General features: G+C 39.5%; 2 protein-coding genes across 5 annotated transcripts in view; one reads left to right on the top strand and one right to left on the bottom strand.

Moving 5' to 3' along the window:
- Window positions 1-4,691, top strand: part of SPATA16 (spermatogenesis associated 16) — an 81,762-nt gene extending 77,071 nt beyond the window's left edge. Inside the window, 2 exon segments of the mRNA XM_065670350.1 lie at window positions 4,496-4,611; window positions 4,613-4,691. Coding sequence (XP_065526422.1) covers window positions 4,496-4,611; window positions 4,613-4,691 — 195 coding nt within the window.
- Window positions 4,692-15,370: 10,679 nt separating this feature from the next.
- The window catches only part of ECT2 (epithelial cell transforming 2), a 32,985-nt gene continuing 21,524 nt past the window's right edge, over window positions 15,371-26,831 (bottom strand). For 2 of the 4 annotated variants that reach the window (XM_065674568.1, XM_065674566.1), the window contains 6 exons: window positions 25,397-25,535; window positions 23,467-23,621; window positions 21,346-21,453; window positions 20,059-20,205; window positions 18,062-18,390; window positions 16,873-16,962 (listed from right to left, as the gene is read on the bottom strand). In XM_065674568.1, the coding sequence (XP_065530640.1) occupies window positions 18,079-18,390; window positions 20,059-20,205; window positions 21,346-21,453; window positions 23,467-23,621; window positions 25,397-25,535 (861 nt within the window). In that variant the 3' untranslated portion in view covers window positions 16,873-16,962; window positions 18,062-18,078. Of the gene's footprint in view, window positions 16,963-18,061; window positions 18,391-20,058; window positions 20,206-21,345; window positions 21,454-23,466; window positions 23,622-25,396; window positions 25,536-26,831 lie in introns of all 4 variants that reach the window. The other 2 variants (XM_065674570.1, XM_065674569.1) reach the window with 1 other exon arrangement.

Raw genomic sequence — 26,831 nt, forward strand, 5'->3', positions numbered from 1 at the left:
CTGCAACTCATCCCTCCAGCTAATCCTGTTGCATTGCCTGTTACCCAAGGAGCTTTGTGTTTTTATTGCAGACATAAACTGCATTAGATAAGTGTACCAAAACCATAAGTATTTACACATTCTGCCCAACCTTTGAGAATGATGTAAAACCATTTCAAGTTAAGAACAAGCTGATAACCTCAGTATTCACATGCACCACAGACCATTTTGTTCTCTCAGCATACTCAGAACTGGAATTCAGAGCAGACTGATTGACTTATAGTCCATCCAGGTACTTCTGGTGCACTGATTATGCTTTTCACCTTCTCACTTTGTGTCAGAATAAAAATGCCTTGATGTGTGGCACTGAGGAAAGGCAGACACCTCACCCATTTATCTGATTTTCCGTGGGAGTGAAAGAACAGGAATACTTTTGAGACATGGCCTGTTGGTGCTACAGGTCTGTGCTGGGGTTTCAGCAGCATGTGATGTCAAGGCAGCAGCTTCTTGGTCCAAGGGTCACACAAAGGTTTTGTCCTTCCCAATCATTCATCTGACTTAAAAAACAGTGTCATTTCCTTCCGTTGGGCCAAACAAGTTTGCTTTTCTTGTCTTGTTTCTCGTTTTCATTTAGCCACCAGTCTAGAGATGTCTCGATCCTAACTTAATTCCCCTTAAGCGTCAGGCGTGCAGACCCAGCATTAGCCCATTGCTTTGATTCCCCAGGTACTTCTCATGGACTCGTGGGTATAAAACTGAAGGTGGACAATTGAAAGGCCAACGCTATATATTTGTACCCTTGCAGAAGTCCAGTTGTTTTCTTGGTGTTAATTCCCTTGCTTTATGTTCTGGCCCTTCCCAGATGCAAGAATTTGAAGCACCAAGGAGAATTTGGGGGCAATGTAAAATAAAAGCAGCATTAAGATAAAGAGCACAAAATAAACTCTGCATAGTATCTGGTTCATTCTCTAATTTCTGCCCCCAAACCCTTACACTTCTCTGCTTAGCTTGAACTCAAAGCACCTATAGGTACCATAGAGATGTGCTGTGGGCTAAGCATGTAATTTGCTTTAACAACATCTTTAGTTTCTATTTATTCCCGTTTGATCTTCATTCTGTTCATTCCCTTTTTCGCCCGCTCCCTCCACCTGATTACAGGGGCCAGACTAAAGACAGAGGGAAAAATCCAGTGAAAGAACTAAGATCAGGAGCAGCCTGACAAAGGCCAGTGCTGTAGGTATTGATCCAAAGTAGAAATGCTGCCCCTGCACTGCTGGGGGTAACTGGGGAGGGGCTGAGGGGATAAATACTCAGGATATCTTGTAAGTAAGATGTCATAGCAGTGGACGATTAAAAATAGGTTGAAGCCAAATTTGTCTTTGTAATCTCTCAGGTCACCAAACGCTTGAGAAAAAGACCATAAAGACACTGTATAGTGGGTTAGATGGGAGAAATGTGGTTTCATGTGTTCAGGAGAGTATTCAAGACTTCAAGAATGTCAAGCAGCAAGTTCAGCTACTGACAGCTGAGCACAGCCTCTGTAGATGTGATGCAATGCTTCTGACCAGCTCCCAAGCACTGACTGTGGCACACATAGACATCATATGGATCAGGGAATTAGAGGTGGGAAAGCATCATCCAAGTACAAATAGATTAAAGGACTCATCCAACATTGCTGATCTCTGTGAGGGTTGGGATCGAGCCTAAAATGAGCCTCATGTGAATCACTGGCAACACCAGTAGTGAATCCTCTGCCGTGAACCCAGTCCTGCAGAGCTCTTAGCTTGGGCTTTAGTGCTGCTTTAGTGTATCAGGTAGCCAAGGGGCTCAGCTGTGTAACCCTGGGATTTGGTCTCAGCATGAGTCTGTAGCCATCAGTCTATTGCTTTGCTTGGGAGTAAGTCACAAGTCTTTTACAAAATCCAATTTCCTATGACAGCTGTTGCTCTAACACTAATCAAGTTTGGGCTGGCTACAAACTATGCCCTTCCACCTACTCCCATCCACATGGATTCTTATTTAAACAGTTATTGGATTTTTAAAAAAAAGAGAGAAGAAAGAAAGGAAAAAAAGGAAAAAAAAAAAAAAAAGAAAAGCTATTGATTTAAAAAATTTGCATTTCCCAGTGAGAGCCCCGAAGGTGGCTCACCGCAGTCAGACAGCAGAAGAGCAGGCAGAGGGAGGTTTTAAATTAAGGCAAAAAGGCAGAACGTAATGCTTCCAATTTACTTTCTTAAAATGAAATGTGCAAGCTAGAAAGCCACGAATTAGCACTACTGAACACTGCAGCCACCAAAAAGAGATTTTTAAACCACTCCCCTCCCTTCTTTTATCTTGTCAAGAGACTGTATTTTCATTGTGTTTGTATGGTAATTTAAATCATGCTAGGGCTCAGAGCATACAGTGTAATTGTAAGTCAGCAAGGGTTTGAATGCCATCACTGCAGTGAAAATAGCATCATCAGCTCATCAGCTGTGTCAGTAACATTGCAATTATGTAAGCAACCATTATTTCCACCCCTGATATGCTATATTAGAATGTATTTGGGGGGCTGGAGCTGACAGGTATTCTGTAAATATGAAAAGCACACAACAGCAGCCGAGCCATGATTCAAGATAGGAACATCATACCACCGGGGCTTTCTAGTGGCATCATCATCAGTGCAGGCACCACTGGATGGTCCTAAAGGATCTGCTGTAAAACTTGTAGCTTTTCTGGTGTCCCCTTTGCCCTTACACCGCACCCTATCCATCACCTGGGACCCATTTCCTTTCCTCATACCAACTTTTGTGCTCACCCAAACTCAAGCATTTGCCCCAAAATCGAAAAGATTACTTTAAACTGCAGAAGAAAGTTACATAGACATTTTTATTTGGTCTGTTGCCGAACAGTCTTGTGGATTTGGTGGTTGTGTTAAATATGTCTAAGCCCCTGGACTGGAGCTTGTCACTAAGTGATTAGTCTTTCTTCCTGCAACTTCCCGTGTGCTTTTGGCCAGATCAATGATTTCCTAAGCTTTTATTTCAGCTTCTTAAATAGGAGGCTAGCATAATGATGCCTTCCTCTAATCCTCTGCATGTTTATATGGTGAGCACACCACAGCGGAGCCAGCCCATGAGGCTGTCTTCAGAGAGCCCCAGCCTCCCCATGCTCCTGTTGCAATGGATCTCTTGGCAACAGAAGAGTGAAAGCCCACGCATAAGTGCCTGTCAAGGTTCCTCAGCACAGTAGAAAACTCTTTTACATGGCATCATGCATTGTTCTACGCAAAGGTGATCTGCTGAAAACATCACCCCTGCAAGCTTCATAGGGAGGAGGAGGCAGATCTCCTGTCCCAGACATGTTCCTTGTTCTCTCAGCACCCCAGGGAGGCAGATGTAACTGTCCTTAAGCTTTTCTGCCTGCCGCATTTTCTCTCTCACACACACACAACCCTCACCAACCCAAACCATGGCCAGAGTGCACGGCATGCCTTCAGGTTCAGGGTTGAAAAGCACTTCAATAACTGATCAATATATGAATAAATACAGTAGGAAGCCACACTTGGACTAATTCTCAGTTCGGTGTTGTGCCTAAAGCAGCAATGCTCCACTGAATGTGTGTCAGGTTATGGAGTCAGCCTTTTTTTTTTTTTTTTTTTAAGATTTCAGTTTAAAATGCAATTGAAAGACTGATTCTTTAGATCCTCACATTAAAAAGGGCCTAGATATTGAGTATAACTCAGTGTGAATGGATATGATTCTCGTCTGCACCTTACAGAAATACCGCATATCGTAAAAGCTGACAAAGGGTATGAATAAAGGTAAGGTATAGGGGGGAGATAGCCATAAAATTACGAATGCCTTATATTCACAGAATACCTGTACACAATGCTATTAATCTATAGTTTTGGTTGTTTTGAAATCATCTCTGCAAGGAAGATGTGTCTATCTGAATGTACTCTTTATTAGAATAATTGCATTCTTATTTTGGGAGCACACTGAGGTCATCTATTCTTTTACTGTATTCTCTAGTGTATTATATTCATGGGAAAACATATTTATTCAGAACTTCATTTTGATATAATAGAAAAATAGTTCTTGCCACAGCAATGTGGAATACTCATTTCTCTCCATGTGTTGATTTTGGCATATAAATGCCAGAAGCCTCTGTTCTCCTTCCTTATCAAGAAAAACTTGCCTGAGATTAATTTCCTCATCATCCTTTCCTTTTAAAGTGGCTGTTTTTCAATGCCATTTAAAAACAGAGTTGTGATAAATTCCTGTTTTCAATGTGCACATTTCAATGAAAGAGTCTATTCCACAGCAGTAAAGTAATTGAATCCAAAGAGAAAGGGACTAAAAAAAATAAATTATGAAATCAGGTGCTGTTACTCCAGCCAATTGTATGAGAGGTGCCTTCATGTATTTTTCCTTCTAATGACAATTAGTTTTGAAATAAACCAGTTAGAAAAGCTTTTAAAATTTTTATAGAGGGGAAAGGACATGCTTTTGACACCACTTCTTTATAATTTCAGATTGGACTAATTGAAGACTACTTATATCAAGCAGAAGACAATTACTTAAAGAACAAAAGGCAGAGAATAGCTAAGATGGAAAACATGAAGAGAACCCAAAGTACACAGCAACATTATAGGAACTACAAAACCATCCCTTACAAGCCCAAAAGTCATAGCCACACAGCAAACAAGAATGTTAACTGTAAATAATTGACAGATGGGTCAGCAAAAGCCACCTTTCCAATTAATGAGTCTTCCCCTGACTATGGAGTGTCTTCAGCAAAACACCCCTGGACTTCATTAGTCTTTACTGGTAGGAATAAATATCTCTGAAAGGCTTGTTTTAAATTGCCTTGTTCGTTTAAATGGTAACACCCAACAAAGAAGTGGCCTGTATTGTATTTTCTGTTCTAAGGATATTCTGCATCCGAACTCTATAAGATCCTGCTGCCCAAGCAGCACTGAAAAAACAGGGTTCCCCCATCCTCAGCTAAGAAGATTCAGCCCCACACTGCCTTCTTCCCAGGTTAATGCTTTGCACCAATACAGTACTATCTATAGGTGAAAAGCGGCATTCTCCACCTTTCAGCTGTGGCAACTGCAAAGGGAAGAAACACAACAGTATGAAAAGAGAAAGGAAAAAGAAATAGGGCAGAGCTGTTGTCCCATGGTTAAGAACATGAAGTCCTCTCTCGTCTGTGCCCTTATGATGATTTTTTATCCCCTGCATTAGATGGTAATTCTTTTTTAAAAGAAACACACCAAAACACTCCAGGGACGAGAAGAACTGCACCTGCCTTCTTCAGGGCAAATCTCTTGCTTAAGGATCAGCCACACGTCTTGCACTCCCACAGCAGCAGTCTGTAGTGTAGGCACATCTTACATCACTTTGGTCTTCAAGGGAGGACAGGATCCCAAATCCCCTGACACCTGTCATCAGTGAGCAAAGCAACACACCTGCTTTTCAACAGAGATCACCTTATCAGATGATGTTTGACAGGCATCCCAGCTGATGTGTGCAGCCTCTTCTAAGACTGGCATTTCCTTTATGTTCACTCTGTTTACTTTGTAAGTAAAGAACCTCATTCTATAACACCAGTATTCAGTTCATTTTCCTCATTCAGGGGTGATTTTAGAAACAAAAAGATTGAAAGAAAAGGAAAATCCAGCCCCCAGCCTTAAGATTTAATTAAAAATCCAGGACCTCAAAGGTATTTAGCACTCAATTCCTACCACCTATTTATTGCAGAGAGGAGTCTAAATCCTACAGATTTTTAGCTGCTCAAGACCATCCTTCCTAGGCTCTCATAAAAGATTTTTGAAAAGCTAAGAAAGAACCGGTAAAAGCTTTGATGGTTCTTTGTTCATTGTTAACAGAGTAAGCATGAAGAAATCTTCTGAGAAAATCTGAGCTAGCCTGAGCTCCTTAAACATGTGGGACAGGAAAACAAAGAATTATTGCCCTTTAGAGATGGCATTATTTTGCTATGGAGTTGGTTTTGTCAGATGAAGTTTTATGACACGTAGTGGCAATCATCCATCTTCGATGAGCAGACACACACTAAATCAGAAAGACTGCTCTCCATGGATCATCAAGTCACAGTTAATGCACAGCTTGGTAAATCATGAAGGTCTTAACTAAATGTGCTTAATATGATGCAAGCTGGCTTAGAATTCTGCAATATTTAATACAAAATCAGGTATTTTTACCTAGAACGATGAAAAATAATAAAATGCAGTGAAAACAGGTGATATTTAGGAACAAAAAAGCAACATTGCCAGTGAAAAACAGTCGTCTGTGCAACATTAAGAAGTTGAGCTGAGCACACCAAGAAAGATGTATCAGTCTCATCACAGAGTTTTGCAAGAAACCCTGATCCAAGACAAGATGTGACATTTCACTTTTCAGGTGTCAAGTAGGGAAGAAAACCTGTCTTATGATGTAGATCAATGAGAGAGAGAGAGGCCATAGCCCATATCAATCCATAAGGTGACAGAAACATCTAGGACAACACTTCGCTACAGTGCCCTTTTACCTCCAGAAAGCCACAGCCTAAAGTAGTTGTAAGGAGATGAATTCAGCTATGAAACAACACAAAACAAACATGCAAGGAGCCTCTGTCACAGAGAAGATTATTGCTGCTTTCCAGAAATACCCATCTGTGATGCATAGGGCCAGGTCCAAACCTACACAGTATTTTATTCATGACCTTCCAAGAGTCAACATTACTCCTCTCAAGGCCAGGTTGGACAGGCCCTTGAGCAATCTGGTCTAGCTGAGAGTGTCCCTGCTTATGGCAGGGGGATTGGAACCAGATGCCCTTCAAGGTCCTCTCCAACCCAAACCATTCTGTGATTCTATGAATATACTACATTTTGGCTGCACAATGGGGAAGAAGGGCAGGGTGAAATTCCAATGCTTGCTGCGTACAGTATAGTTCCTGAAGCATGAGATTCACTGGGATCACCTACAAAATTAAAATACATAATAAAAATTAACTCGCCTTTTGAAGATATGGCAGACTGCATTACAAGGATTCTATGGCCTCTTAGCTGGTGCTTTCTATAGCGGAATGACATATAACACTGCTCCTCTCATTCAGGAAATATTATTACAAGTTGGGTTTCATTCTTCATCCCCTTTTTTTATTAAGAGCACATTAAAAACAGTAGCCCATGGTTGCGGTGGCTCTTTTGCTCCTGTACACAAGGACACATGAGACCACTCCCAAGAGTTCCACTTTCAGGTCACTTCTCTTTCAAAGACTTGCTTCCAAATGAATGATGGGGGTTTGTTTCCCTCCATCTCAGATTTTTTTTTGTCACAAAAATGATTTATCTGTTGACAGCTAGGTTCACCGGCCCCAGGCAACTGATGCCAGTTGAAACCACTCAATGCAAAGCACAGAACACTATGACAATTTCAAGAAAGGTGGGTGGGGGAAAAGAAGAATACTGCCTTGTAATTCTTCTGCCTGCTGCTGCAATTCTTGCTTCCTTTTAAATGCCAGAATTTCTGAACTAAGTCCTGGAAGGGACAACAAGCACACAAAGAGTCAGCTCCTTCAGGTGTTAGGTGTACATTTGCTGTTGAGTTACAACACTAATTACGACTCAGAAAAGGTAGACCACGGAGTGGTTGGTCTTAAAAAACATTTTTCACTTTCATTATTTGTGAAGTCTCTCCTGTCAAAGGCACATGGTAAAAACACCTGACAAGTACAAGATTGTGATTCAGTGATGGAGAATGGTTCCATAGCTAAAGTATCAATTAAATTCAACACATCACCAGAGGAAGATGATGAGATATACTTGTGACATCCAGTGGTAAGGATTAAATCAGTAGCCTGCTGTTGCTAATCTCATTCTGTAGTCGATGAGAGGACAGTACTCAGAAAATGATTGGGAACACCTGAGTCATGCTCCTGCCTCTGCAAGTATCTCTGTCTACCTCTGTTTCACACCAAAGGTGAAAGAGAAAAGAACAGTTATATCAAGTTTTCCTTCAAATTTGGCTATACAGATTGCAAACTCCTAAGAACAAGGACTGTCTTACAGTCCATTCTGGATGCCTTCTTAAGAATTAGCATATTAATACTTCTTAAGAAAACACCACTTAAAAAGGAGTCTCATATTATGAAATCTGTAAACTAATCATGAGTTTATTAACACAGAGGACATGTGGGATATTAGGCACCACAGTATTCCCAAAACTAAGTCCATGGCTAAAATTAGAATAATCTACATATGTGTGCACTGTATCCTACTTCCAACCCAGCTGAGAAGTCATACAAATGTAACCTATTGCTTATTCAGTGGCTAGATGTGGTCACACATCTTTAATCTCAAAAACCAGAACAGCAGCATGTGCCAGTTTTACCTTTTTCCATTTGAACTACAATCATTTTCACAAGAGCCAATTTCACATTGGGCTCTTTCTTGTTCTTGTTGTAATTCATCACAAGAAGACATGCGGTCTAAGACACCTTAGCAAGGCATAGCCCATGAATAATACAGCGCATTATTTCGACCTTTTCAGTTTGCTTTGTAGTGTGATTGGCCAACCATTCCTGTCCTCTGTTGACCACCCCATTAACCTGGGAGGAGAAGGTGGGAGGGACAGACAATTAGCCAGAAGCATACTAAAAAGGTTAACACTGGAATGCACAGCCCTGGCTTTCTTGAGCTTTAATGTGTAATAAGATTCTGCAATCTCTTTCTTCTTTCAAATTATGCAGGGAATAAAAAATAAATCGTGCAAAATGAACTTTGTTTTCATTTCAGATTATAATCATGTCGTTCCTATCAGATGTCATACTTGAATGATTTTAGTTTATGCATAAATAAACTGAGAAGAGTGTTTATTTTTACCCCTCTCAATATGGAGAATATTGGATTGGAGTAGGGAACTTTTCCTTTGAAGCTGGTCATTCTTGAGTAAAAGAAGATGGGTGAAAGTAGAGGCAAAAAAGCTCCATACGGCAGTCATCTTTAAAAAGGTCACACTTGCTACACTAACTACATGAGCTGAGTCATTCCAGACATTTCCTAGTCAGAGAGAGGAAATGGGGGAAGTTTTCATCCTGTGGGCTGTCAGCTGCAGAAAGCTTTATCTCCATATTCACCAAGAATACCAGGGCAAGAAGCTCTCACGTGTGTCAGGCACACACAGAACATGAGGCACAGTAGGTTTTGGTGGAGGTTCAGAAGTGCCTGTATGTTTCCATACCTCTTCATAAAATATTCTAGATTTTTTTTTTTGGAAGATGACACTGTCATGAATGACACAAAGTTACATCGGCAATTATCAGAAAATGTTTCCTGAGGCCTTGTAGTCAAAAGACCCAACTTCTTTTGCTTGTAAAGATTTTCTAAACATTATTCTGGTGTTTCAGTTACAACGACATGGGACAGGGTTTTTTTAGATGTGCCATATCCTTGTCTTTGTATGAATGTGCTACTCTGAGTTGCTATTAATAGCAATGATATTAAATACTTTAGATGGAAGAAGTGGGGGGAAAAAAGAAAGGGACATTTCTGCTGCCCATTAGAACACCAAATTTTACATTTATTACAAGTATTGACCCCAGTAATGCAGAGTCTTTTTTATTATATCACAGTAATAATATAATCTCTATTTTGCTTAAGGTGATATTCAGACAGGAAGAATTACTAACAAAGAAAAGATAAAGCTTTAAATTACAAAAATGACTTCATGGTTTCGCTCTGTAATACATTTTAAGTCCAGAAGGGACCATTAAGATCACCTGTATGCCAAGGATTTTTACACTGTGCTTTTTGATATATGGGATCCCAAGTAACACACCATTTCTTTTGACCCTTGCTCTTGAGCATTATCTCTGATGGATTTTTACAAACTATGCATTGAAATATTCACATGCTTAGAGGCATGCTCACAAATTGAAATTGGTTAGGAAAGCATAATTTCAGAGGAGCAGTCATACTTTATAGCACAAAAGTTTTGCTGTGGTTTTGTAACAATTTCAGTGAAATCAGCACAAAGAGAAGTTAATCAGGCTGCAATATCTTTTTATGTTGATTTGAAAAAATCTGTAGCAATTTTAATGATCTCTTATTCTTGATTTAAAGTTTGGAATTGAACTGAATGTTTCTGAGCATTTAAGTGACAAAAGTTACAGCAGTTACACCATTTACCAACTGTCCATATCTCTAGCCCATTAATGCCCCATTAAGCACTAGAGGGACACCATCATCATCATGAGAACTTCAACCTCAACAGCTTGTTTCTATGGATCACTATCACAAATTAAAATATACAATGAATTAGGAGAGCAGTATTCCTGTCAAGAACCAGATTAAATTCTGGGTATGTTGAATAGAAGAGGCAAATGAAGAGCAAGAAAAAGACAGACAATCCATTCCTGCTTCTGTTCTATTGTCTAGGTGACCTAGGGAGTGCCTATGGCACAGAATGAAGTGACCCCTCCAGAGATAAACGACTAAAGATCTTTTTGTTCTTTCTGTTCACTAAGTAAGGGCTGAGGCAATCTGTAAGAGAATGAGAGCGCCAGGAAACACCCAGAGTTCTGCTGCTGTTGTGGTTTAACCCCAGCTGGCAACTAAGCCCTGCAAAACTGCTCACTCGCTTCGCCCTGGTGGGACAGGGGAGAGAACCAGAGGAGTGGGTGAGAAAACTTGTGGGCTGAGGTAAAGACAGTTTAATAGGTAAAGTAAAAGCCACGCACAAGCAAAGCAAACCAAGGAATTCATCACCACTTCCCACGGGCAGGCAGGTGTTCAGCCATTCCCAGGAAAGCAGGGCTCCATCACACCTAATGGTTACTTTGGAAGACAATCATCACTCCAAACATCCCCACCGCCACCTTCCTACTTCTTCACCAGCTTTACATGCTGAGATGACATCATACGGTATGGAATATACCTTGGATCAGTTGTCCCAGCCATGTTCCCTCCCAGTTCCTTGTGCACCCCCAGCCTGCTCTTTGGTAAGGGGTATGAGGAGCAGAAAAGACCTCGACTCTGTAAGCACTGCTCAGCAATCCCTGAATAATCAGCACTGCTTCAGCACAAATCCAAAGCATTGCTACTAGGTACCAGAAAATTTACCAGCACAGCTGCCTTGAATAGTTTCTCCCCAATTCCTCCCTTATAAGCAACACAGCAGTAACTTTATTTTTTAAATATATTTATCCACCACTGCTGGTAAACATGCCCTGAGAATTTTTGTTTTCCGGAGGGATGAGACCATCAGCTGTTACATATCGACAAATAAGCAGAGAGAAAGCTTTCTTTTTCTTAAGATACGGAGTGTCACTTCTTGTGGAGGTAAAAGCTGGAGGTGCATAAAACCAGATTCTGCCATTTAATTAGTAATCAGCAATGAACTGTCAGTCAGAGTTACTGTAAGTCATGAACTGTTAAGTCAAAGCAAAAATGGCAAGTAATTAGACCGTATCCATTAGAGCTTCACTAACACTCACTCATACATATAGGGTTTCAATCTGAGGAAGAAATGGAAGTGTGAAACTCCTTATTATATTCAGCTTTCTAATTAGCAATCAGTGCTGATTTGTCAGCCATACCAACCCTAATGCACAAGCCATTAAAACACAGAAAAAAAGGTACATTTTCAAAATAGCTTATGCTTATTTTTACATTCCCTCCAGGCCAAAACATTGGAGAAAATACTGAAACATCATCTTCACCACCACAGGGCAGCAGAAAGCATGTAGAAGCTTACAATCCAACAAAGCCAAAGAATTACCGACTGTTTGGGTAAAGACCGAAGTTGAGTTTGTGAGAGAGAGATAGTGTCTCCACACTATCTAACAAATAAATATTACCATTTTAATTGTACATGAAACAAAATCTCTAAGAGCTTAGGTAATACAATCTATATCCCAGTCAATCCCATTTTAAAGAATCCATTAATAAATTGATAGCGTTCTTACCAGACTGCTGCATTTCCTTGATCTTTGGCTGATGAAGGAGGTGGTTGAACAAAAGTGCAAAAAGTCATCCTTTACTTGATCTTCCCAGATACCTGAGCTTGTGAAGCAGAATGCAGCCTGCTTCTGGTCTTCAGTAGGTGCAAGATCCCCCTCAAATAGGAGGAACTCTTGCACTACTCCCAGTAAGCTGAGCTGCAAAGCTGGGCTTTCCAGCATTAGGCCAATGGCCACATCTTTTTTCCTCAGTCCTCAAAGACACTGACATGCTAGAGGTAGAGGGGGAATAAGGACTACAGATGTTCTCTTTTTACCCATATTAATATAAATATCAGAACTTTGATTGCTTAATTTCACCAGTAACCAACACCAGGCTTCACTATGCAAGGTAAAAAATGACTCATCTCTTTGTAAGTACATGAGGTTTTTTCAGTATTTCATACATACATATATATATTTATAGGTATAACAGCTTACTTCAAGAGTTAAAGGGTAGCTCCCACTGTAGCCAGGCTCTATACTTACAGTGCCAGTACATGGATCAGCTGATAAAGGCACCAAAACAGCTTAAACTAATTACAATTTGCAGGTAGAGTGGTAATTGCATTTCTAACTGCCTAAATTAGGCATACAAATGCATGGTTGCATTTGTTACAGGCTGACAGAATACTTTGTGCCAGCTGAAAATTCAGCCCTGAATAGTGGTAATGTTCTTATCTAAAAATGACTTTTGTTTGCTTAGCATCTGACAGTGTAACATCTATTTCACTACATGTTTAATTAGTTTGTTTTCATGGTGTTCTCCCTTCCATTTTAGCTTTCATTACTGATGGGAGAGAGCAGGTTTCTGGCTCTGCACTTAAAACTGGTCCCAAGGCAAAGAACATGGCACCAATTCACCCTTGCAATGTCAGCTGTACAGAGCACTAAGCCAACATTCTAAGCTCCCTACAGCTTTTGTGTTTTTAAAGTACCTTCTAGCTAGCCCCTGTTTTGTCTCTGATGGCTGGCTTTCAGATGTTGTAAACATCCATCTCACTGTGGAGTTTTCAGTTCCTATTTTTGAAACAGCAACTATTTTTTCTACAAAATACAGGTCAAGCCATCCTGTTGAATCTACAAGAGATTCACAGGCAGGTGCTCTCCACCAGCTATAAGCTCTCCACCTTTTCTTTTCAAACAAAAACTTTTAAAAGGTTAATCATTTTAGACCATAAATGCTCTAATAGCTTGCTGTGAGTGTATGTTTATGAATTCTAGGTGTAGGTTTGTGAATGGCAGCACCGCTCAAGTCCAGGCTGAGCTACATGAGGAAGTCCACATGATTCAGGTATCAACAAAAGAATGGTTCAGCTCCAGCCTGTGTTTCAGACTTCCTACGGTCTCTTGGCCAGCTGCCGGCTTCTTTAACGTCTCAGTGGGGATTCTTCCATTATTTTTAAGCAAGCAAGCAAACTACTGCTTCCTCGTGTATCACCCTGCCTCAGCACAAGCTTCAGTCTACACATCCCCTGCAAACTACTATCCAACAGTATACAAGCTCCTTACACACTCTTTAGAGTATAAACTTCTGAGTACTGTTACATATTTCAACTAATAAAAAAAGACAATACATAATTCTCTCCAAATGTTGAAGGGCATATTTAAACTACATCACAATGTACTTACAACATTAATTCCTACTCACAGGAATTTTCTTCTTGGAGCATTACTAGCCTAAACTACAAGATACATAGGGCTAACAAGAGAAGCAGGCAAGCACACTGCTAGAAAACTGCATTCTCCTTAAAAATCTGGGTCAGAACAGTAAGACATCCCCACCTAACACCCATCTAAAGGAAGACCCTTCCCTGTTTTTCAACTTTTAGAAGCACCAGTTTAAAACACTGGTTAAGAGTAAGGATTCTTGTGGCAAAGAATGCAAGCTCATTGAGCTATTTGATTCTGTACAGCCTAGAACAGAAGGCTGTTGATTCTGTAGAGCCTAGTACAGAACGAGAAGGTTGTCTTTCAAACAATGATTATTTTTCTACCTGCTCTTTGGACAGTTCCAGTCTTTCTGAATGAAAACAACCCTTTTGTATGCCAAATGTGTGATGGCTTACTCTTCAGCATGAATGAGAGCTAAGTTAGAAAAAAGAAACGTCCCTTTTATCCCAAAGTTTGCTCCCTGAAGCGTTGCAGGATCATAGAATGGTTTCAGTTGAAAGGGGCCTTAAAACTCATCTAGTTCCAGCCCATGGAACAGGGATACCTTTCCACTAGAACAGGTTGCTCAAACCCCCATCAAACCTGACCTTGAACACTTCCAGGAATGGGGGAGCCACAGCTTCTCTGGGCAATCTGTTCCAGTGCCTCATCACCCTCACAGTGAAGAACTTCCTTATATCTTATTAAATCTCCCCTCTTTCAGTTTAAAGACATTCCTCCTTGTACTATCACCACATGCCCTTGTAAAAAGCCCCTCTCCAACCTTCTTACAGGCATCCTTTAGGTACTGGAAGGCTGTTATAAGGTCCCCCTGGAGTATTCTCTCCTCCAGGCTGAACAAGGTCAGCTTTCTCAGCCTGTCTCCATCGGCTTGTAACACTGTCATGCAAGATACTGCCTTATTGAATGGGTCAGGTGATGCCTAGTACTTTCTCCAGTATCCAAAAGACTTGTTACTAGCTCTAGCTAATTAAATTAAGAACTGCCATTAAGTTATCAAATCAGCACATCAGTGCAATTACTACCTATTAGCTTGTTATTTTTAACCCCAAACCTGTTTTCCCATCTATCTCACCAAAAAACCGTCAGTATCTACAAAGCAGTTAAGGGCTTCAGTACAATCTAACAACACACAGTGCTGGTGCACCATCTTTCCGGTTTGCGAGAAAGCATACGTTCAGTGAACTGCTGCTACAGAACATTGCTTTAGAGCATCATCAAAGAGCAGTAAACAAAGTAATGACTATATTGTCCATTTTATATCATCTCATTTAGTTACAAGAGGATGGAGCTGCTATTTTTCTCTTAGTCCTAGGATAAGTTTTTTTTTTTTTTAACTGTGCAATTTTTAGTAAAAATAGAGGCCTCATGGTGAGGCTTAACATCACAAGTTAAGATAATAATGCATCCAGAATGCAGGAGAGTTAAAGTCACACTGGAGGCAGGCAGAGTCTTCCTTTCTTTTCCTACAAGTGTTATCAAGACTGAGCAGAACTAGTTCCTCCATTAGAAAGTTACGTGCACCAAACAACAAGCAGTAGGATGCTTAGACAATCATTTTCTGTTCATTTAGTAGAGCTGTGCAGCAGTGGTAATGCCAAGACTAAGCAATACAGTAAGAAGTAGAAGTTCAACTGGTATAATGATAGGCTGATATAAGTTTGCATGGAGGGTACCAGGTTGGAGATGCCCACCCAAAAAATAACCATAAGAACCCCAAAACAGCTGTTGATTTGTTTTTAGCAGTATTTATTGAATAGTTTATTTCCTAGAGCCACTTTATTGTGTGTCCTTGTGTACTTAGGTCAGATGTTTCTTTTGAATGGGTAAGAGCAAAAGCCCCCTGGATACAGCTATTCAGGGGAAGATGGGAAAATAGTGAATATATTAAAAAGAAAGAAAGAAAAGTTTGATTCTGGCAGATTCAGGCCTACCACGTTGTATACTTCATTCATAATAGTTACATAGATAATCAGAGTACATTTGTAGGCTGGAGCCCAACACAACTCTTTATGTAAAAAGACAAAGACTCTCAAAAAAGCCTGTTTAGCAAAGCCATAAGCAGCATTATTTTAAACAGTTTATTTACATTGCTCAAATTGGAAAAAAGAGATATAAAAATCAGTTAAGTCTGGCACATCCAGAAGCATCACTAGTTACATACAGACATAAGACAAGACACGGGTGGTTAAAAAGGAACCATAAGTTGAGAATTCCTAATACAGAGTGACAGCTAAACAATTAATGAAATGCAGAAATATACATATTTAGATAGTTCCTGAGATAGCATTGCACCATACTAAGTGTTCAGAGATGAAAGAAGTGAACATGTAGTTTTGAAGTAAGACACAAATACATGAGAAAACCACATAAAAAGCCTTGGAGAACTACACCCAGCATTTGACACACCAAAATAAGGCCCCCAGGTTATAATGTCACACCACTATTTCCATGCATTAAATAACAATTTCTTGACCAAGTATGTGGAAGATACAGGATTTGGGGGGTTTAACAGCCCTACAAAAAGGAGTAAAATCATTTTCCTCAGACTTCCACTCCAAAGACATTCAGAAGAATTCAACTGATAATTTTTGGTGGTGGAAGCTAGGTCACAGCCTTTAAACTTACTGTTCAAATAAAGGCATGTAACATACCAGTGTCTTACAGTGAGACTGCAGAAGACCACAAACACAGAAACTCAATTCTATTTCTTTACAAACAGCTTCCATTATAAAATATCTGGAACAAGCAGCTGTATAACAGGTTAACTGTCATACTTGAAAGGTCAGGTACTTCATAATGCACTTCCATTTAAGAAATTAACAATTCAAACATTAGAGTGCTCTGCCAATTGACAAAGTTAGGCAAGCATAAAAGCCATTTGAACTAGCCGTAAGTTATCCGAACACCATCTTCATTTCAAAATCTGAAAAATTAGTTTATTGCCTAGAAAGGACAATTTCCATAGAAGAAAATGCTTCCATTATGTTCACGAGAAAATAAATTTCTGCAAGGGAATACTGTGTCTTAAATGAAGACCAAGTTACTTATTCCACTGATTAGCTGATCTGCTTCAATACAACTAAAAAGCCCTTGTGATTAGTGTTATCTAACATTTTGCTAATCATTGCTAAGTGCTAATGACTAAGGTACCATTAATGTCAGTAACAGGTCATTTGAACAGCCAAGCTGCGAGTCAGTCACTATAATACAGCACTGTATTAGAAAACTGCTTCATATCAAGTGGGTTGTTGATCGACTTAATGTATGGCTCCTTTTTTCAAAGATCGAGGGAAGACTGACCAAAGAAGGAGAAGGAATACCCTGTTGGGAAAAAAAAAAAGAAAAAAAATATATATAGTTATTTGATCATTTATTAACCTGTATCAACAGTGCAGTAGTCATTTCCCTGATACATAGTATAAGGAATGTAACAGTACAGAAGATAGTTAAGATTGGCAGCTTTTGAAATTAATGATTCAGCATTCCTAGATTTCAAACAGAGAAGTTAAACAGCACCAAATGAGTAGAATAAATCTACTTTTTTTTTAAATTGCAAAGGAAAGCTTTTTTTCTTGTTACTGGCCTTGAGAGATTCACAAAGCAAAAAACATGCTTTTGAGGAGTGTCAGCATACATCTTGCATCACACTTTTTGCAGTGGTAATCTCCTTCCAAATTGAAGGCAAGAGATATGATAAGAATCTCTTAGAGAAGTGGAGCTCTCTTCAGAGCCTACAACTTTCTGTATTCTTCCCAGCTTTGAGCCCCAGATTAGATGCTGAATACATGCTTTCTTGGCTACAGAAGGCAATAGAAATAACAACTATTTGTGAAAGCTTGCTTTAGCAGCACCTGGATGGGCAAAAACCTTACTTTTCTGATGCTAGAAGCAAAGGCTACTTCTGGGACTTAAAATTACAGTGAAACCAACACATCAATGTGTAGCAATAAAAGTTAACCTCTTTGGATCAGCTGAGATTTTAAATTCTTTTTACGTAAGACCTCAAGATTCTTTCACAAGTAGTCTTCTGTTGCTCATCAGGCAGAGAGCCAAGCTTTTCAGCATACAAACAGGTCATGATAGTTTGACAGCTTGGTGCACCTGCATGCTTTAAGAACATTAAACAGGGATATTTTGACCAGGCAAGACGTGCCTCTTTATGGCACATCTATTCACAGTCAACACTAAGTAATTCAGTTGTATAAAAATAAAAAAAAAAATGCTGAAAAATTAAAAGGATTTGTGAAAGAATTAACTTTGTACCCAGAAACAGAACTAGACCACACATGAGTGTTGACTCCAACCCCATGCACTAGAAAAGTCAAAGAAAAACCCAGCACCATTTACTTTGTGGATTCTAGGGTTTTATACAGTTGTACCGTGCTGTCTTAGTTTAGAGGAACCAAGATTTTTTGCTCACTTCATGCAAGATGGATATTAACAGTCAGGATTTGATGTACAGAATTTTTCAGCACCACACTGGTTATCATCTCCAGCATCACCACAAGCGGTAGTAATAATAACAGGGATAGGACATGCTCTGTCCAAGACATGACCACTTAAGCTTTCCAAGTTGGAAGAGGTTTTTTCTTCTACAGCATTTGAAAGATGAATATTTGGAGAGCCAGGACACAGCACAGGTCGAGGCCTGGAATTTTGAGAGCTCCATTCAACAGAATTGGAGCTATGAACATTAACAGCACTTTTGACAGATCCATTTAGGCTGCACGCAGAAGTTGAACAACCAATCTACAATTAGGAAGGGGTTCAAGAGTTAGTCCAAACAAGAAAAAACTCCAAGCTCTTAAACTTTATCAATAATTTTATTCTATAGTTTTTCTGCACCAGAAAATCCCCACACAAGCACAGACCAGGATTTTATTTAAATAAACCAATGTCTGAATTACAGCTTTGACTCAGACAGGTTTCCTGAATCTTTAGTTTCCTACTCAAGGACTGCACTGGTATCCAAACTTGAGCAGATAGAACCCAAACATCCCTTTTGCCTATAACCATATGATTCAGCCAAAAAGGCTTAATGCAAGTTTCAGTGGTGTGTGGGACTAGTAAAAAAATAAAAAAAAAAATAAAAAGATTTTAAAAGTATGCACAAAAAAAAAAAAACAAACCACACACGACATCACACACAGCATACGATCTCCTGCCAAGCTGCATCTTACTACCTCAGAGGTCCAAGAATTCTGGTGAAAAATTTGAAGTGGGAAAATAGTTTTTATTACTCTAAATTCCTATTGCTTTGCTAACAAAAGCATTTTTGTAAGAGATAGACACACACAGAGGCATGCATGACTTGTATTTTCATGAGAAATAAGACACAGTGCTATATCAAAATGAAGACAGAATATTAGAATTTGAAAGCAATTATTGGAGCAATCCTAAGTGAAGCAAGAAACTCTTTACAGAGAACTGGGTTATAGCCACATTGGTAGATTCTTTTTTTATTTGCTCTAAAGCAAGGGAGTCCACTGTGATTACTTCCTCCCTCATTAATTCATATTTTCCCATGCCTATCTCATGTGGGAGAGCAGGGCAATATCTTTCTGTCGTACAATTTAATGGCTACTCAAACATATTGAATTATCTCTATATTAAGGTACTGACATATCAGGCAGTAGTATAAAGATGCACAGGAGATACTCTTGGTGGCCTTCTCTCCTGCAAATCACAGACTTTAAAGTAGGTGTTTACTCAGCATACAGACCTACTCAAACACTACAATAAAAGCAAAGATGATGAAAAAATTCCTCCAAATCTAGTCTGCTTTACTAGACTGTACTAAGAAATTGAGTCCGACTTATTGTAGAATAAAGCTGCAATAGGTAGCCAGCACAACAGAAGAGTGGCAGTATGTAGAACATTATTTTACCAAGTTTGCTTAAATGCGTCTACAGAGAGAATTCACTTGTCTTTCTAAAAACTCTCAGCCTGCAGCATCTATATTTCTCTACACTTCCTTCCCTGTTTGTTTCACAGGATGTTTATCATCTCACTACTTTCTTGATACTTTCACTGTACTATCCAGGAGTATACACCACATTTTGTATGTATTGTCCAATAACTAAAAGCATGGACCAACATAAGTGTGTAAGAAGTTTCTCACTCAGAAGAGGTTACATATCTCCGGCAAAAGAAGTCGGTTTGATTTTATTTTCTAAACTTCATTGTACAAAGTGACTCTCAGCTTCTAGTACATACAGCAGATTTTTCTGCATTTTCAGAAGGTAAATCTATTCATTAAGCAACTCTCTCAGAAAATAACATGCCTATGAATACAGTTAAAAACAAAATTTTCCATTGTGGATCTTGAAATTGTTAAATTAAGATCAGCACCAGGCATTAAAATAACTGTGATCTTTAAAAAGCTACTTATTTGGTCTGCACAGCCAAATCACTTACCGCTAGTGACGATGTACTAGTCAGTCGGCTGCCTATATAACTCTCATTAGCTGAACTGGGACTTCTTCCTTCTGTTGCACTATGTGACATTAAAGCCCTTCGAAGAGCTCTCTTTGGTGTTTTTGAGAAAGAAAATGCTCTTGTAACCTGAGGAGTTTGACAAGCAGTTATACACTGACAAAAATCAAGTTGCAATAACTACTACAATATAGGCTACTGTTCAAATTCTGAACATCTGTAGGACGTGTCAAATGTTACTACGACTGTATCAAAACTAGCTAAACACACGCCCCCTCCTCCCATAGGTTGATCTGACTTTTAAGGCTCCCCATCACCACTGCTCTTCTCACTGTCCATATATGAAGACAACATGGGGTGGTGGACGGGGATGCAGAGGGCAGAGATCCAGGAAGAAGTCAAAATAAGGTCCAGTCAACTTTGCTTCCCCACATTCCCTGGGTTCTGCAAAGTCAGCCCCCCCTTCTTTTACACTGCTCTCAATTTAGTCTTCAGCAGCTTCCATGCTACAGCAGCCTCTATAGTTTTCTCTAAGAAACTGTCTCAGCAGCTTGAACATACTAAGCCTGCCCCAAGGCTGCTAAGAACAGGCAACATATTCCTCCTTGCTGCACCCCTTCTCACATGCCAGACTTCGGTAGACTCAAACCCAGTGTGCAAATAACACGACAAAGCAGACCAGAAGCCTTCTTCCTGCCTCCCAGCCAGACCCTCTTAGAGGAACAGGGCACAGTTCCTCAGTACATTAGTTGAGAGCAGCTAAGCCATACCCAAAGACAAAGAGTACACTGGCAGACAGCAGTGTTCAGCATTTAACTTGCTTGCTGTTTCAAAGTCTGTTTTATGACCAGGACACACACGCACACTACACCCATCCTACTTTTGGAGGTTCTTGAATTTAGATAATTTCATGCAGCTTTAAAACTCCATCCAATACACTAAGAACAGTTACAGCTGAGAGTTGGAGCATTTTTTGTAATATATTTAAAAGACTCAAAAATATTAAACAAAGTTCCGTAACAGACTCAAAAATGACTACATAATACTTAAAACGATAATACTTAAAACCATATCCAAAACTACTCAGTCAAAACCTTGAACACTTCCCACCTTCTTTCTTTAAGGAGCTTACACTTAAGAGCTTTAGTTCAGATTAAGTTTTTCTTGTCACTACTGTAAGTACTACAAAACACCTGAAACAGCAACAGTAGCACAATTCCCTGACTAAAATGGGTTTTACTGTAAAGCATTATCTTTGTAGTATCTTACCTTTTTTGATGTTTTCTTTATCGCTCTGGATGCTCTGCTTAAAGTACTGTCCATATCCTTAGTATTTACTTCAACTGAGTCAGGATCAACAGTATAAATAAGATTTTCCTATAGAGAAAAACAGTCTTAAGTAATGGTCAAACAAATACCAGCACTTGTAAAAATATCCTCCTCCAGTTCACTAGATCACATTTAGAGGTTTTAATTACCATATTTAACTCCTAACATACAGGTAACTGTTATTTACTTTCATGCCATTTAATTAGATTAACTGCTGGTGCAATCAGTTTAATAAACCACTTCATCAGTAGTTTTACATTTGGTTTGTTTGATTCAGTTTCAATTTAAGGGTTAACCAAAGTAAAGGCACTAGTTCTGAAGTATACATACAAAGTTTCATGGGATACATATCTCTGTTTCACTAACACATTTAGTGGTCTTCTAAAGTTAAATCTTGATAGACTTTCTGTTTGACAGCTAGAGGTAAGTCTTTCAGCTCAAGCTCAACAGATATTTCACAATAGCCACAAGGTTTGTTTGTTTCCTTCCCCCCCCCCCCCCCTTAAAGTCTAGCATGTGCAAAGCAATCTCTGGATAATTATGTATAAAACTACGGGGGGAGGAAGGAGCAGATGGGGGGGAGGTTTGTTGTTGTTTTGGTGTTTTAGTTTGAGAAAAAACACAGTTTATACCTAAAAAAACCAAAGTTTGGGAAAAAAAAAACCAAAAAAAAAAACCAAAAAACAACGAAATCAGAAGGACACATAGAGCAAGCTGTACGGCTGCTCCTAGCGTCCATCAGAGGGTAGTTAAAGCCTTTACTGCCACCATGTGGCAAAGTCAACCGTATCTCATTCTCACACGACTAGTACTTGAAAACTAGGGAAAAGGGGAAGATTGCTGAAATTGAAGCTCAATCTGACACTAAAACCAGGAAGAAAGAAGTAATACATAGTTGGTACAAAGTAGTCATTACAGAAATTATAACTAATGGGTTTCAGCATAGCAGGTTACAATCTGTCAGCATATGATTCTGAATGTCCTGGGACAAGGGGGAATGATAAATTTATTACACAAAGACTGACTTTCTACTAAAAACCGCAACATTTTTCCATCCTTTTGTGTTATACGTAACACAAGAGACTGAAGATAGGCAACAGACAGATTGAAGTAAATTAACATTTCTGAACCAGTACCTTTCCTACTGAGCACCTAAAAACAAAGAAAAAGCACAAAGCCAAGTTTCTCATAAGTCCAGACTTAAAGATATTTCCCAAACTAAATGACTCTACGATTCTATGACAAACCAAGTTAACATAAAACTAAGATGCTATTCTGATTACTTAACTACCCCTTCCAAAACAAGCATGTCTTTAAAAATCAGACAACCAAATATTGTATAGTAAGAGCACAACGCTGAACATAAAATATGCCAAGCTCAAACCCAACTTGTTTCAGCTGTAAGTACTCTGCACATTTTCAGCAAATTTAGATGACTGATATGGATACACTCACACAATTTAAACATTAGCTGCCGTCTATTGCCATAATTGGCCAGGAACTACTCTTCAAATTAGTTTTCCAGCTGTGGAAAGCCTACACTCAGAACTAAAAATGTGAGTGCCTTTTTATTTCATTGTTTTATTTACTTTCTTGTTTTAAGGTGGCAGGCTTCTGTCTATAGGAGGAAGATGCTTCATATCTCTCACATTATGGTGCTCATGCAGATAAGGTATAGAACAAAGAATTCAACCTGACACAGTTAAAGCAAAACATATACAATCATAATTCCGGGACCACAGATTAAAACATAGCTGTGAAACAAGTGAGCTGAAGACAATTCTGTTTAGATATACAGTGCAGAGTTTAAACTATTTATAACTAATTTGTGATGGTGGAATGGCATGACTCTCGATGTAAATAATTATCTTCTGTAAAAGCTAACTTCCAGGCTTTTTTTTTTTCCTACCTTTTAGCCACTCCCTTGCAGGCACGCTAGCACAAATGTTTTCTGCTCTATTTCACCTCAAGCATGTCCACTATTAACAAGTTCTTTTGCGTCATGTGCTTCAAGCCAGAGAGAAACGCTTCCAATCAGCAACATGGTTCCAGAGTACTTACTGCATCTGCTTTACAAATAGTATTAGCCACATGCCGACACAACATCTTCAACCAATCTTCTTTAGGAGGTTCTTCAGTTGTCATCTGGAAACTAAGTAGCTTGTTGTTGAGTTCTGTTGGTGGCCGCACAACTAAGGCAAAAGCTTTATGGCAATCTACAGTTTATAAGAAAGAGGAGAAGCAAGGAATTAGGACAAAGAATAATCATCTTCTCTTATAATTCGGGGAGGGGGGAGGGGAGGAGACAGAGGAGGAAAGGGTATGACATTCAAGAGCTAAGTCTCCATCTGCCAAGAGCTAGAGTTAGGTAAAATATGATTTGGTGCAAGGATTTTATCTTTATTTACATGATAGCTCTTTTATCACTTGCCAGAGTTCTGTATGCACCCCCCATCAAGAAGCTGCAATCAGCCATTTATGCAACAGTTATTTACCAAATAATCTGCATACTACAGTCTGCAGACTACTCCATCTTTACTGTATATAGCAATAAATATCAATTTCATTCTCTAACTAATGAAATGTTGGCCAGATAATTTCTTTATGAACAGAGATAAAAGAAAAGAACAGTTACCCTGTTTTGTAAAGCAGGAAAAGGCAACAAAGACATTAGTACTATACATGACACATTTAAATAGTCAAGTTACAACGGTTTTACTGTTTAAACTTGACAAAGATTGCTCACTTGGTAGCAGAAAAATAATCTATTGCTGAAGCCAGGATTTACTCCTTTATAGCAGACACAGCTGAAGCACACTAAGCACAGCTGAAAGAGAAAGGAAAAACAACCCACTGCCAATTCAGAAAAGCAGCACTGGACAAGCAATCCCATAAGAGTGCATGTAAGACAGAGTAGCTGACCTCTCCCAAGATGAGCATACTAAGATCTCCACAGATACTAAATGGTATGCTTACAAATGGCTCCTATCAACCAAGTCCCAAAGTAAACTTAAGTGTTGCACAGTAAGCTAAAGAGGATTCTTAAAAGGGAAACCCTAATGTACCTTTTAAAACACGCAGGCATTCATCGTGTTTACTATCTATACTCTGCTATTTCTATTTTGTATTGGGTTTCCAAGTTCAGGTGCTTCAGAGAACATAAAAGCAGAACAAGTACGACTTGCACATCACCACCTACATTGAAATATCAAATCTATCTTTTTAGTGTATAGATTTAGGAACTGATCTGACCAGACTTCAAGTCACTATCAAAGCTAGAACAGTATAGCAGTACGTGTTCTGCTGATGTAGCAATGCATTACTTCAGTGAAACCTCTACAGTCTCAGTACGGCAAAGCAGCCAAAGAAATTAAGTCATCTAAACCCTTAAGTTGCTAAGCGCAGCTCCTCCTCAGCATCATTATCAACACAGTTAAATGAAGATTTAGTTTGACAGCAATAGCATTTGTCTCCGGTCAGTCTAATGCTCTGGACTGAAGTTTGGTGGTTGTTTGTTTTGTTTTGTAAATTCAGGGCTGTCAAGTGTACTCCTCCGTTTAATTCTCACTGTCATTTGCTTAGCTTATATTAATGCCATTTAGTAGTTCAGCCAAATTCAGCATCCTGCAGTGACTCTTGAAAAGGCAAAATGTGTCAATGCAAGGAATTCTCAAGCTCATACAGCACTTTAAACAGAAGCTTGTACTGGAATCACATACCTAACGTACCATGCAACATTGTTTTGTACACTGAGAACAGCCATTGGAATAATCTCCCTATGGATGTGGTGGTTTCCCCAACTCTGGATACTTCAAAAAATGAGCTAGACAGGGAGCTGGGACATGTTATTATCTAGACTGTGCTTTTGCCAAGAACGGTTGGACCAGATGATCCTCAAGATCCTTTCCACTCCATGACAGCCGAACCTTCATCCTTTATACTCTGAACAACAGTTTTCATTAGTTATCACAGCACTTCAAAACATACTGACCTTCTGTCTCCCTGATGTCTAGGACTTTCTTGATCTGGGAGAGAGGCATGAGAACAACATGCTTGAGAGATGCGGGAGGCCTTGTGTGGCCATGGGGACTCTTGAAAGCACCAATAACTTTATGCCGTTTCCTTGCAATCTGTGGTTAAATAGAAGACAAAAAGGTAAGAGAGCTTATTGCCATTGATTTGTCTTTTCTATTCTTTCACCTTCTAGTAAACAGCAAGGCACAAAAAGCCTTGCTACAGAGAACACTCTATGGAGTATTTTACCCTATTTGCCACATAAATCTTCAGGGAACTTGCTTATCTCACTGTTCACTGTCTACAGTTCAAGTGGCCCGGCAATATTTGTTACTTGGTATCAATACACTCACCTCATATTTTTTTAGGTTTTGTTTTGGGTTTTTTTGAAAAAAGCATCAAAAGGGTAAAGTAATTATTCATTACAGACTTCAATTCTACCCTGCACAAGAAGCAAGGGCCCTTTGAAGCCTACCTCAAGGTCATCTAAAGGTTTCATATCCTAGACGTATCACTTGCTGCTGCTTGTGCATGCAGCCATCAAATGGATTTTGCAGTGGACATTGGTCAGTCAGTTTTCACTTCACATTAACACATAGGTATCTTATATGTGAGTTGATGAGAAACTTAACATGAGCAGGCAGTGAGTGCTCAAAGCCCAGAAAGACAACTGTATCCTGGGCTGCATCAAAAGGAGCATGACCAACAGATCGAAGGAGGTGATCCTGCCCCTCTACTCTGCTCTTGTGAGACCTCACTTGGAGTATTGTGTGCAGTTCTGGTGTCCTCAACATACGAAGGACATGGAACTGTTGGAACAAGTCCAGAGGAGGGCCACAAGGATGATCAGGGGACTGGAGCACCTCCCGTATGAAGACAGGCTGAGGAAGTTGGGGCTGTTCAGCCTGGAGAAGAGAAGGCTGCGTGGAGACCTCTTAGCAGCCTTCCAGTATCTGAAGGGGGCCTATAAGGATGCTGGGGAGGGATTCTTCACTAGGGACTGTATTGATAGGACAAGGGGTAACGGGTTCAAACTTTAACAGGGGAAGTTTAGATTGGATATAAGGAGGAAGTTCTTTACTGTAAGGGTGGCGAGGCACTGGAATGGGTTGCCCAGGGAAGTTGTGAATGCTCCATCCCTGGCGGTGTTCAAGGCCAGGTTGGATAAAGCCCTGGGTGGTATGGTTTAGTGTGAGGTGTCCCTGCCCATGGTGGGGGGTTGGAACTAGATGATCTTGATGTTCTTTTGAACCCTATCTATTCTATGATTCTATGTTCTTTAAGTAATCTACAGTTGCTTATATCTTGTACAAAAGACAAGCCAAAAAGCTTTATTGAAAGTGTTTTCATTTTCCTCTTTCCTTTACAAGAAGCAATGAAGCTGAGTCAACCTGACTCCCAGGAAGAGCTCA

The sequence above is a fragment of the Lathamus discolor genome, chromosome 3 (assembly GCF_037157495.1).
Source record: "Lathamus discolor isolate bLatDis1 chromosome 3, bLatDis1.hap1, whole genome shotgun sequence".
NCBI lineage: Eukaryota > Metazoa > Chordata > Aves > Psittaciformes > Psittacidae > Lathamus > Lathamus discolor.